The following is a 13,291-nucleotide window of genomic DNA, read 5'->3' as shown; positions in this document are numbered from 1 at the left end:
TTTTAGAAATGAAGAGTAATGATAGACTCTGACTTTAATAGATGGTAAAATTTATGTTAAAGCTGCATATAATTAAACAATTAAATCTGGCTCAGGAATAATCAGTCAAGGAAGAAAAATCCACGAAAAGATCCCAAAGTAAGTAAGAATCGAGGCAGCAAATCCAGTGAGAGGAGAGAGGATGGTTTACACAGTAAATGATGTTAGGATAACGGGCTAGCCATTTGGAAGAAAATAAAGTGAGAGCCATACATCATACCACACTCCAGAGTGAAGAAAAATTAAGTGCAAAGAAATGAAATAAGGAAAGATATATTAAACAATGTAGATTAGTATTTTTATAAGCTTGTGATGGCACAGATCTTTCTATGCATAAAACAAATAATAAAGAAAATGATCGATATAGTTGGCTAAGAAAAATTTTAACTTTCTGTACATCCCAAACCACTATAACCAAAATTAAGAAAATAGCAACAACAACACTGAGAAAAAATATTTGCAATAGAAATGACATTAAGGGGTCAATGTCCCCATTATCTAATCATTATGGGGGGAAAAGTTTTTAAAAATTCAAAAATGAGCAAATGCCATTAACATACAATTCACAAAATAATACAATTGTTGAGATTCAGCATGATTATCATTTTTTTCTTTTTGTTTATAGTATTTTCTGAGCTTTCTATCCCCCCAAAATGCATTATTCCTGTAGAAAAAAAAAAAATCTCAAAATAGGAACCAGGAAAAAATTTTTTTCTTTTTCGGGAAACCTAAGCTTCTTGCCAGAGGACAGTAAAGCTCTTTTAACAGCTCCAAACTCTCTCAGAATGAGTAGATATGCAAGGTTACAAACAACCTCCTATCGTGGGCAAAAAATATACATTTTTCATCTCCTCGAATCCTCCAAAAACCTCAGGTAGGGTGTTGTTACTACCCTAATATTACAGACAAGAAAGTGAAGACTCAGAGAAGTTCAGCAGCCACACCCTTTTGCTTCCTAAGCTTCCTAAGCTTCCTAAGGTCACACAGCAGTAAGCAATAGAGTTGGAACTGGATCCCAGGCTGGTCTGACCACAAACTCAGCTCTTTTCAGGCCTTGTTTCAGGACCCTTGGGTTGGGATGCAGAGGGATGAGTTCTGATCCTGGCTCTGTCCCCAACCACCAGTACACACAGCCTTCGCAAGTCTCTTCCCCGTCTGACCCTGATTTCCTCATCTGTTCAAGGGGAAGTGGATTGGCCCAAATGGTGTGTCAAGTTCCTTCCTGCTCAGACATGCCAGATTTTTGTTCTCATAAAGCACTCATTAGCCAAGGACCGTTCGAAACCAGAGATCAACCCCAGGGGCCTGGGGGCTAGAACAGGTGGCCTCACACAGATGCCCAGGCACTGGCCCACCTTGAATTCCTCATGGATGCGCTCCTCCAGGATTTTGGCAGCCTTGCGGTCCTCCGTCTCCACTTTCCACTTCTCCACCAGGATCCGGGCTTTCTCATTGGCCAGAGCATCCCGGAACTTCTTGGTGATCTCTGCCTCCTTCTGTCTCCTTCCAAGAGAACACCAGCAGGTATCAGGAGGTATGGGAAACTGAAGGACCACATGCCAACAGAGCTTCAAATAAAAACCATGCGCAATCATTCTTGGTCTATCAGAACGGCAAATATCTGAGGTTCACAAAACTCAGTGTTAGCAAAGGTGGGGAGTATAAATCACCAGAATTGCTCTGGAAGCCAGAAGATAAAACCTCAGAAACCCCATTTCTCACTCAAGTTTACAAAGGTGTAGGGAAAAGCTCATCAGAGGGTTTTTATAACATAAAAAGTGGCAAACAACCCAAATGTCCCTCAACAAGACCAATAAATTGGGTTTCTCACGTAATGGGATACTATACAGTAATCTTAAATAACACTGTGGATCTATGTTAATCAATTTATGAAGGTGTGAATAAAGCAGCTTACAAAGCATGGATTGCCCAAATGCTCACCATGGTTATCTTAGGTGGTGGGTACTGAGTTGTTATTTAATTGATTCTTTACAGTTTTCAATGTTGTTTACACGTTACAATTTTATGATTAAAACACTGTCATTAAAAACTGGGGGAAAAATGTTGGAGTCAACTTCATACAAATTTCCAAGTCTGGCAAAAAATATGTCAAATGTGGTTTATGAAAGAAGTCTGACCCCCCAGTATCAGTAGGGGCTCAACTGTCCATCTTGTGTGAGAAATGGAGGTAACATGACGAGGAACAAGCAGATTTTAAAAGTGAATTCAAATTGCTCTGCTGTCCTTGGGACAACTCAGTGAGGAAAGAAGCAAAAGGATATCATACGCATTATCTCAGTAAATCCAACTACATCCATATAGAAAAGGTGTTGTGATGCCCAAACCACAGATGTGAAAACTGAGGCCCTGGATCAGCTCACCACGAATTAGTGGAGCCAGGATTTGAACCCAAAAGGTCTACCTGATGTAAGACTAGTGCTTGGGTCCCCTAATCTTAGCAGAGCTCCAAACAGCCAGCCAGCTGCCTGGCGCCCCCTCCCTCCCACCCGTAACCTATTGTCCTTAATGTGAACCCACCCCAAGCCTCCGTGTTCAGGACCCGCCCCAGTACCCATTGGCACCTCTCACCAGAGCTCCTCCGCCTCCCTCTGTGCCTGCAGCCGCGCCCTCTCTGCAATCAGCTCCTCAGAGATCTCTTCGTAGGGCTTGTCTCCAGGGCCTTCTCCCATGACCCAGACCCAGACTTCGCCATCTGCCCCCAGGAGCCACTGGATGTGCTTGTCACTCGCTGCCTCACAACACAGGAAGAACAAGGAAGGAAGGAGAAACAGGTCTGAGTTGTACTGAGTCAGGAATGACCTGGGCTGGCCAGGGGTGCACAACCACCACGCCACCCTACAAAACGTGGTCATCTGCAAAGAGGATGCCAGAGAGACATTGACCTGAGTGCAGGTCCACAGCCATCTCCCTCTCCCACTCTCTAGGGAGCAATATGTCAGCCAAGTCAGTCTGCTGGAGCAGGTGTTCAAAGCTGGAACTGGTGTCCGAAGCCCAGAGACCCTGAAATCTTCAGCACAGAAGACATCAGGTGACAGCACTCGCTGAAGGAAGACTTGTGTCACTCCCAAGCCAAGGCAGTTAGGAGCCCGGGAGTCTTCTCTCTCTCTCTCTCTCTCTCTCTCGCTCTCTCTCTCTCTCTCTCTTTCTCTCTCCCTCCCTCCCTCCCTCCCTCTATCTCTCTATCTATCTATCTCTATCTCTATCTCTATCTCTGTCTCTATCTCTATCTCTATCTCTATCTCTCCTGTCCATTGGCTGGAAATAAGGAATTGGAGATGGTGTCATTGCAAGATGAAGCAGCTGGCCCCTGAGTCTCCCTGACCCACATCAGCCTGTAACCTGAGCAAGAAATAAACCTGTGTTGGATTAAGTCACTGAGATTTTTCAGTTTGCCTGTTCTAGCAGATTCCATTGATAACCACGACTAAAATGGCAATCTAAAGTGGGGTACTGGCTGAATCAGGAATATCAACTAAGTGTCACTGCCTTACCAGTGACGTTTAGAGGCTGAATGGCTGGAGATCCACGTGATGCAGGAGCAAAGCACCTGGTAAAGTTATCAGACACTATCACTTAAAAGGCAGACCCTCCTGCCTTCTGAACCTGTCCCCCCTAAGGGAAGATACTGGAAAATAGAACTTTGGTAGTGGGTTGGTTGCCAGGAGCTGTGTTTGGCAAGATGTTAAGTTCAAGGAAGAATTGAGCATTTTGCAAGTAGAAATGAAAGGGAATAAAGAGAATATAGAAATCCGGGACTTTGTAGGTTTGGAAAAGCCATCTCTTTCTAGGGCCCAAACTGCAAGAGATGGGATTTTTAAAGGTTTTGCATGAGTGGCCCAGTAAAACTTTTAAGGTGAATAAAGGGCCCTAGGACACAGATCTCTGTGATGGTCATGAGAATGTGCTCCATGGACATGCCACAACAGGGAGCATAAGTGACTGTGAACTCCAGCTCCCATGCCCTTATGTTTGCCCGAGGCCATGCTTCCAGAGGAGGCTCCCAGCCTTTGACTGAGCATGGCAGGCTGGTTCCTGGGAGACATGGGACTCCACTGACGGGCAACTCCCCGGAGGCCTTGACAAACCTTCCCTGGACTGCGTGGCTGCCTGGAACACCTCCAGCCAACCTGCCGTCCCCCTCTCCTTCACTCAAGGTCACGCCTGCACTGCCATGCCACGGCTCTCCCAGCCTGCTCCTTTTTCTCTCACAGGCATTTCCTGAACAACAGCCTTGTGTGATTTTCTCCCAACCCTGTCTCTGCCCCTCACAAGCACACTCAGACTGCAATCTCTCACACTTATTTTTCAAAGAGCCTAACGTAGATGACCTTCAGTCGAAAGGTAGAGGCATCAGGGTGAAGAGGCAAAGAAAAACAGGCAATTTGCGAAATACGTCTAGAGAAGAATCTTCGATGTTGCTCCCGGCACATGGAAGCAAACAGATCAGAAGCTTCCCAAGTCTCTGAGTCTGGACTAAAAAAGCCTCTGATTGTTCAAGACTTAAACAACCATTGGGCACCTAGCCTCGATGACCAGGGGGCAGGTCTCAAAGGCTATACTGGTCCAAGGAGGATGCGACCCTCAACACTCACTCTGGATGTGGCCAAGGGGAATAATGAACAAGAGGAGCCTCCAGGGCACAGACAGCATCCATTCAAGGCCATCCCTTCACTGCCAGGGCAGGGGGACCTCGCAGAGCCTGACCTGGAGGATTTCAGGATGCTATAGACTAGTGACTGAGTGGGGCTCACACTCCCCGCTTTTCCATAGCGGATATTCTAACCCTGCTCCCCCACTGTACATCGTGTCTTAAAGGTGGGCCGTGTTAGGATGACATGTCTTTTTAGCCATATCAGGACCTTAGAGTGCCTAACGCAGAACACGTGTAGACTGTGAACTTCGGGTTGATGCAGTGACCGGGTGAGACTTGCGGGCATCCCCTTAAGGAGGTGGTGAGTGTATTTATGCAGAGAAGAACAAAACAAGTGAGTAACCAGAATGACAGTTTGTGACAGTGACCACGCTATGTCCAGCACCCCAGCTCCACTCCCTGAGCCCACCAGATGACCACTTTTCTCAGGTTCCCTTCAATTCCATGGGGCCACGTGACTGAATTCTAGTCTGTGGAGCGTCAGGGGAAGTGATTTGTGCCACTTTCAGGCTGAGGCTGGTTGCAATCTGAGTGCCTTTTCCACATTCTCTCTCCCATCCCTTCAGTGGGAAATAAACGACTCCAAGATGGTGGAGCAAAAAACAGCCTGATCCATGAGTCAGTGTTTGAAAGCAAGCCAGGCAGACTGCTGCTACCTAATCCACATCAAACTGTGACCTAATCAGAAATAAACCTTCATTACGTTAACCCACTGGAATTCCAGCGTTTACCTATTGCAGAAGGCAGCATTAATTCCCCCGGCATTGGTATATTTTTAGTATGTTAAAGCAATATAGTAATAGAGGAATATAAGTTTAATTATGACTGATAGAACCAGGGAAGCAACCACTACTAGAATTGTAGAACTTCCAAATTAATAGTGGGCAAAAGTAAATAAGAGGCTTACCAATCCTGCAGAAATACTTAAAGGGAAAAGAGAAAACAACAGAAAATGTGTAGTTATTGTAGCAGGCACCGGCAGTTACTTCCTCATCACCCACTCCAGCCACCTTCCTGCCTTACTAAAAACCCCAGTTTGTTTTGGGGAGTAACAGAGATCCCTTGGTTTCAGGAGAGGCAGGTGTCTACCCCAGCCTCCAAGGACAAATAAAATTAGTCTAAACCCATCATGTAAATTTATTCTCCTTGGCAAGTAATCGATCTAGGAGTGACCAGACATCCCCGTTCTTGACAAAGGAGATGCAGGCAGAAGTCCCAATGACGGGGACTCATTCTCGAAACAAAAGGTGAAGAATTCTTAAGGTTGCTGACAAATACTGTTTGATTCCACTCATACAAGGGACCTAGAATAGTCAAATTCGTAGAGTCAGAAGGTACATTGGTAGATGCCAGGGGCCGGGGGAGGGGAGGTAGGAGGAGTGGGGAGTTAGTGTTTAAAGGGGACAGAGTTTCAGTTTAGGAAGGTGAAAAATTCAGGAGAGGGATGATGGTGAGAGTTGCATAACAATGTGAATGTACTTAGTGCCACCGAACTGTACAGTTAAATATGGTTAAAATAGTATGTTTTATATTATGTGACTTTTACCACAATAAAAAAAAAACATTAAAAAAAAAAAAAAGGTGAACACTTCTTAGGAGAAGCCCCTTCACTCTTTACTCTACCTCACCTCCTTCTTCCTGCGTGGAATGAAGAAGTGATGCCAGGAGCTGCTGGAGGACTTTTGCAGCCATAAGGAGAAAAGCCACATACTAAGGATGAGTAAGCAGAAGGACTGAAGGAGACGGGGCCTCGATGATCTTGCTGAGCAGCTAAACTAATCTATCCATTGCAATACACCTCCAGAATTCTTATCATTTGAGAAAAATAAGGAACTCCAAGGAATAAAGTTCTGTAGTTATTCAATGAAATGTGGTAATATAAATAAATATGAAAGATTTATTTAATTAGGCAACTATTAATCGTGCATTCTGTTACTTATGGCCAAGCACATCCCTAACTGATACAGATAACAAATGAAAAATAACACAGAATCCCTAAACCCTAAGTATATTAATTAACACAAAAATGGGAAGAGAATTAATTTCCCTATTAAAGATCTGAGACTGTCAGATGTAAATAAAAAGTAAAAGACAAACACTGCTTTGGGAAAACCCTAGATGTTCTCCTTACTGGCTGCAAATAATAATAAATCCTTCCTTGGGGGTAGTGGGATGAATTGGGAGATTGGGATTGACATATATACACTAATAAGTAAAAAATAAATAACTGATAAGAACCTGCTGTATAAAAAAAATAAAATTCAAAAAAAAAAAAGAAAGGAAAAAAGTAAAAACACACTATTTAATGTCATTAATTAAGTCATCACTTTTTGACCCTACTTCTAACAAGGCATATTTCATTATAGCTTCAGTGTCAATTTTCTCTTCTTTTACTAAATTAAAATTCCACTAGAATGGTCACTAAATTAAATCTCTACTGGTGAACATTCTAACCCTGTAATTCTGGGCATAAGGATGTTTCACATGAGAGCTGTCCGTAGAAAATGCTGCCAGTTATATATATATATATATATATATATATATATATATATATATATATATATATATTTTTTTTTTTTTTTTTTTTTTTTTTTTTGCTGTACGCGGGCCTCTCACTGTTGTGGCCTCTCCCGTTGCGGAGCACAGGCTCCGGACACGCAGGCTCAGCGGCCATGGCTCATGGGCCTAGCCGCTCTGATCTTCCCGGACTGGGGCACGAACCCGTGTCCCCTGCATCGGCAGGCGGACTCTCAACCACTGCGCCACCAGGGAAGCCCCGCCAGTTATATTTTTGAATTTAGGTTAGATAAAGTATTCCCAAGTTTTCTCCATCATGGAAAAACAATAATAATAATAATAAATCCTTCCTTCTCTTGATGGAGAAAAAAAAGTAAAATCCAATTCTGTACTATTTAAATAAAACACACATGTAAAAAAGAAAAAGTTTAAAAATAAAGATCTAGTTAACAAGAGACCATACAAAGGCAAGCAAAAAGAAAGCAGAAGTGGCAATGTCAGACAAAGTAAATTCAAGGACAAATGTGTTAGACAAGACAAAAAAGTATATTACGTAATTATAAAAGAGGCAACCCACAAAGAAGACATAACAGTTATAAAACTTTATACAACAAACAACATAGCAGACAACTGCATAAAACAAAAACTCCTAACAACACAATGAGAATTTCAAAATGTATATATACTCATGGTGGAGAGTTTCGCTATATTTATTTACGAGGCTGGCAGACCAAATAGATTTTTAAAATTAATAATATAGAGGATTTGAATAATATAGTCAACAAATTTTACTTAAGAACTACAGAACTTTACTCCTTAAACATTGACAATATACTTTTCTTCTTCTGATCTTGCAATTATGAGAAAATTTTATAGACCGCATCCTCAAATAATAATACAAAACTTAGAAATCAATGGAGTAAAATAGCCATCAAGAAAATATCTCCTAGAGGGCTTCCGGGAAGATGGCGGAAGAGTAAGACGCGGAGATCACCTTCCTCCCCACAGATACACCAGAAATACATCTACACGTGGAACAACACCTACAGAACACCTACTGAAGGCTGGCAGAAGACCTCAGACCTCCCAAAAGGCAAGACACTCCCCACGTACCTGGGTAGAGCAAAAGAAAAAAGAATAAACAGAGACAAAAGGATAGGGACGGGTCCTGCACCAGCGGGAGGGAGCTGTGAAGGAGGAAAAGTGTCCACACACTAGGAAGCCCCTTCGCGGGCGGAGACTGCGGGAGGCGGAGGGGGGAGCTTCGAAGCCGCGGAGGAGAGCACAGCAACGGGTGCGGAGGGCAAAGCGGAGAGATTCCCGCACAGAGGATCAGGGCCGACCGGCACTCACCAGCCCGAGAGGCTTGTCTGCTCCCCCGCCGGGGCGGGCGGGGCTGGGAGCTGAGGCTCGGGCTTCGGTCGGAGCGCCGGGAGAGGACTGGGGTTGGCGGCGTGAACACAGCCTGCAGGGGGTTAGTGCACCACGGCTAGCCGGGAGGGAGTCCGGGGAAAAGTCTGGACCTGCCGAAGAGGCAAGAGGCTTTTTCTTCCCTCTTTGTTTCCTGGTGCGCGAGGAGAGGGGATTAAGAGCGCTGCTTCACGGAGCTCCAGAGACGGGCGCGAGCCGCGGCTAAAAGCGCGGACCCCAGAGACGGGCATGAGACGCTAAGGCTGCTGCTGCCGCCACCAAGAAGCCTGAGTGTGAGCACAGGTCACTATCAACACCCCCTTTCCAGGGAGCCTGTGCAGCCCGCCACTGCCAGGGTCCCGGGATCCAGGGACAACTTGGGAGAATGGGAGAACGCACGGCGCGCCTCAGGCTGGACGTCACGACGGCCTCTGCTGCCGCAGGCTTTCCCCGCCCTCCGTGCCCCTCCCTCCCCCCCGGCCTGAGTGAGCCAGAGCCCCTGAATCAGCGGCTCCTTTAACCCCGTCCTGTCTGAGCGAAGAACAGAGGCCCTCCGGCGACCTACACGCAGAGGCGGGGCCAAATCCAAAGCTGAGCCCCGGGAGCTGTGAGAACAAAGAAGAGAAAGGGAAATCTCTCCCAGCTGCCTCAGGAGCAGCGGATTAAAGCTCCACAATCAACCTGATGTACCTGCATCTGTGGAATACATGAATAGACAACGAATCATCCCAAATTGAGGAGGTGGACTTTGAGAGCAAGATTTATGATTTTTTCCCCTTTTCCTCTTTTTGTGAGTGTGTATGTGTATGCTTCTGTGTGAGATTTTGTCTGTATAGCTTTGCTTCCACCATTTGTCCTAGGGTTCTATCCGTCCGTTTTTCTTTTCCTTAATAATTATTTTTTTATTTTAATAACTTTATTATATTTTATCTTACTTTATTTTACTTTATCTTCTTTCTTTCTTTTTTTCCTTCCTTCCCTCCTTCCTTCCTTCCTTCCTCCCTCCCTCCCTCCCTCCTTCCCTCCCTCCCTCCCTTCTTTCTTTCTTTCTACTTCTACTCATTCTTTCTTTCTACTTTTTCTCCCTTTTATTCTCAGCCGTGTGGATGAAAGGCTCTTGGTGCTGTAGCCAGGAGTCAGTGCTGTGTCTCTGAGGTAGGAGAGCCAACTTCAGGACACTGGTCCACAAGAGACCTCCCAGCTCCACATAATATCAAATGGTGAAAATCTCCCAGAGATCTCCATCTCAACACCAGCAGCCAGCTTCACGCAACGACCAGAAAGCTACAGTACTGGACATCCTATGCCAAGCAACTAGCAAGACAGGAACACAACACCACCCATTAGCAGAGAGGCTGCCTAAAATCATAAGTCCACAGACACCCCAAAACACACCACCAGATGTGGACCTGCCCACCAGAAAGACAAGATCCAGCCTCATCCACCACAACACAGGCACTAGTCCTCTCCACCAGGAAGCCTACACAACCCACTGAACCAACATTAACCACTGGGAACAGACACCAAAAACAATGGGAACTACAAACCTGCAGCCTGCAAAAAGGAGACTCCAAACACAGTAAGATAAGCAAAATGAGAAAACAGAAAAACACACAGCAGATGAAGGAGCAAGATAAAAACCCACCAGACCTAACAAATGAAGAGGAAATAGGCAGTCATCTGAAAAAGAATTCAGAATAATGATAGTAAAAATGATCCAAAATCTTGGAAATAGAATGGACAAAATGCAAGAAACATTTAACAAGGACCTAGAAGAACTAAAGATGAAACAAGCAACGATGAACAACACAATAAATGAGATTAAAAATACTCTAGAAGGGATCAATAGCAGAATAACTGAGGCAGAAGAACGGATAAGTGACCTGGAAGATAAAATAGTGGAAATAACTACTGCAGAGCAAAATAAAGAAAAAAGAATGAAAAGAACTGAGGACAGTCTCAGAGACCTCTGGGATAACATTAAACGCACCAACATTCGAATTATAGGGGTTCCAGAAGAAGAAGAGAAAAAGAAAGGGACTGAGAAAATATTTGAAGAGATTATAGTTGAAAACTTCCCTAATATGGGAAAGGAAATACTTAATCAAGTCCAGGAAGCACAGAGAGTCCCACACAGTATAAATCCAAGGAGAAATACACCAAGACACATATTAATCAAACTGTCAAAAATTAAATACAAAGAAAACATATTAAAAGCAGCAAGGGAAAAACAACAAATAACATACAAGGGAATCCCCATAAGGTTAACAGCTGATCTTTCAGCAGAAACTCTGCAAGCCAGAAGGGAGTGGCAGGACATATTTAAATGAAGGAGAAAAACCTGCAACCAAGATTACTCTACCCAGCAAGGATCTCATTCAGATTTGATGGAGAAATTAAAACCTTTACAGACAAGCAAAAGCTGAGAGAGTTCAGCACCACCAAACCAGCTCTACAACAACTGCTAAAGGAACTTCTCTAGGCAAGAAACACAAGAGAAGGAAAAGACCTACAATAACGAACCCAAAACAATTAAGAAAATGGTAATAGGAACATACATATCGATAATTACCTTAAATGTAAATGGACTAAATGCTCCCACTAAAAGACACAGATTGGCTGAATGGATACAAAAAGAAGACCCATATATTTGCTGTCTACAAGAGACCCACTTCAGACCTAGAGACACATACAGACTGAAAGTAAGGGGATGGAAAGAGATATTTCATGCAAATGGAAACCAAAAGAAAGCTGGAGTAGCAATTCTCATATCAGACAAAATAGACTTTAAAATAAAGACTATTAGAAGAGACAGAGAAGTACACTACATAATGATCAAGGTATCGATCCAAGAGGAAGATATAACAATTGTAAATATTTATGCACCCAACATAGGAGCACCTCAATACATAAGGCAAATACTAATAGCCATAAAAGGGGAAATTGAGAGTAATACATTCATAGTAGGGGACTTTAACACCCCACTTTCACCAATGGACAGATCATCCAAAATGAAAGTAAATAAGGAAACACAAGCTTGAAATGATACATTAAACAAGGTGGACTTAATTGATATTTATAGGACATTCCATCCAAAAACAACAGAATACACATTTTTCTCAAGTGCTCATGGAACATTCTCCAGGATAGATCATATCTTGGGTCACAAGTCAAGCCTTGGTAAATTTAAGAAAATTGAAATTGTTTCAAATATCTTTTCCGACCACAACGCTATGAGACTAGATATCAATTACAGGAAAAGATCTGTAAAAAATACAAACACATGGAGGCTAAACAATACACTACTTAATAACGAAGTGATCACTGAAGAAATCAAAGAGGAAATCAAAAAAATACCTAGAAACAAATGACAATGGAGCCACAACGACCCAAAATCTATGGGAGGCAGCAAAAGCAGTTCTAAGAGGGAAGTTTATAGCAATACAGTCCTACCTTAAGAAACAGGAAACCTCTCGAATAAACAACCTAACCTTGCACCTAAAGCAATTAGAGAAAGAAGAACAAAAAAACCCCAAAGTTAGCAGAAGGAAAGAAATCATAAAAATCCGATCAGAAATAAATGAAAAAGAAATGAAGGAAATGATAGCAAAGATCAATAAAACTAAAAGCTGGTTCTTTGAGAAGATAAACAAAATTGATAAACCATTAGCCAGACTCATCAAGAAAAAAAGGGACAAGACTCAAATCAATAGAATTAGAAAGGAAAAAGGAGAAGTAACAACTGACACTGCAGAAATACAAAAGATCATCAGAGATTACTACAAGCAACTCTATGACAATAAAATGGACAACCTGGAAGAAATGGACAAATTCTTAGAAATGCACAACATGCCAAGACTGAATCAGGAAGAAATAGAAAATATGAACAGACCAATCACAAGCACTGAAATTGAAACTGTGATTAAAAATCTTCCAACAAACAAAAGCCCAGGACCAGATGGCTTCACAGGTGAATTCTATCAAACATTTAGAGAAGAGCTAACACCTATCCTTCTCAAACTCTTCCAAAATATAGCAGAGGGAGGAACACTCCCAAACACATTCTACGAGGCCACCATCACCTTGATACCAAAACCAGACAAGGATGTTGCAAAGAAAAAAACTCCAGGCCAATATCACTGATGAACATAGATGCAAAAATCCTCAACAAAATACTAGCAAACAGAATCCAACAGCACATTAAAAGGATCATACCCCATGATCAAGTGGGGTTTATTCCAGGAATGCAAAGATTCTTCAATATACGCAAAACAATCAATGTGATAAACCATATTAATAAATTGAAGGAGAAAAACCATATGATCATCTCAATAGATGCAGAGAAAGCTTTCGACAAAATTCAACACCCATTTATGATAAAAACCCTGCAGAAAGTAGGCACAGAGGGAACTTTCCTCAACATAATAAAGGCCATATATGACAAACCCACGGCCAACATCATCCTCAATGGTGAAAAACTGAAAGCATTTCCACTAAGATCAGGAACAAGACAAGGTTGCCCACTCTCACCACTCTTACTCAACATAGTTTTGAAGGAAAAAGCAATATTTGCTTAAATTTTGGATATGAGTTCTGAAAGAAAAAGAGCAAGAAAACTCTAACTTTTCAGCTTAAGCAATGGAATGGATGGTC

At 42.8% G+C, this 13,291-nt stretch overlaps 1 protein-coding gene across 3 annotated transcripts in view; it reads right to left on the bottom strand.

Annotated features, from left to right (window-relative positions):
• Positions 1-13,291, bottom strand: part of SH2D4B (SH2 domain containing 4B) — a gene marked incomplete at its 5' end in the record, with an annotated part of 80,350 nt that overhangs the window by 51,643 nt on the left and 15,416 nt on the right. For all 3 annotated transcript variants that reach the window (XM_082673886.1, XM_082673884.1, XM_082673885.1), the window contains 2 exons: positions 1,395-1,542; positions 2,629-2,788. In XM_082673886.1, coding sequence (XP_082530012.1) covers positions 1,395-1,542; positions 2,629-2,788 — 308 coding nt within the window. The remainder of the gene's footprint in view (positions 1-1,394; positions 1,543-2,628; positions 2,789-13,291) is intronic.

Source organism: Grampus griseus, assembly GCF_964374135.1.
Source record: "Grampus griseus genome assembly, chromosome: 16".
NCBI classification, from domain to species: Eukaryota; Metazoa; Chordata; class Mammalia; order Artiodactyla; family Delphinidae; genus Grampus; species Grampus griseus.
This window is presented reverse-complemented; position numbering and strand designations above follow the sequence as displayed.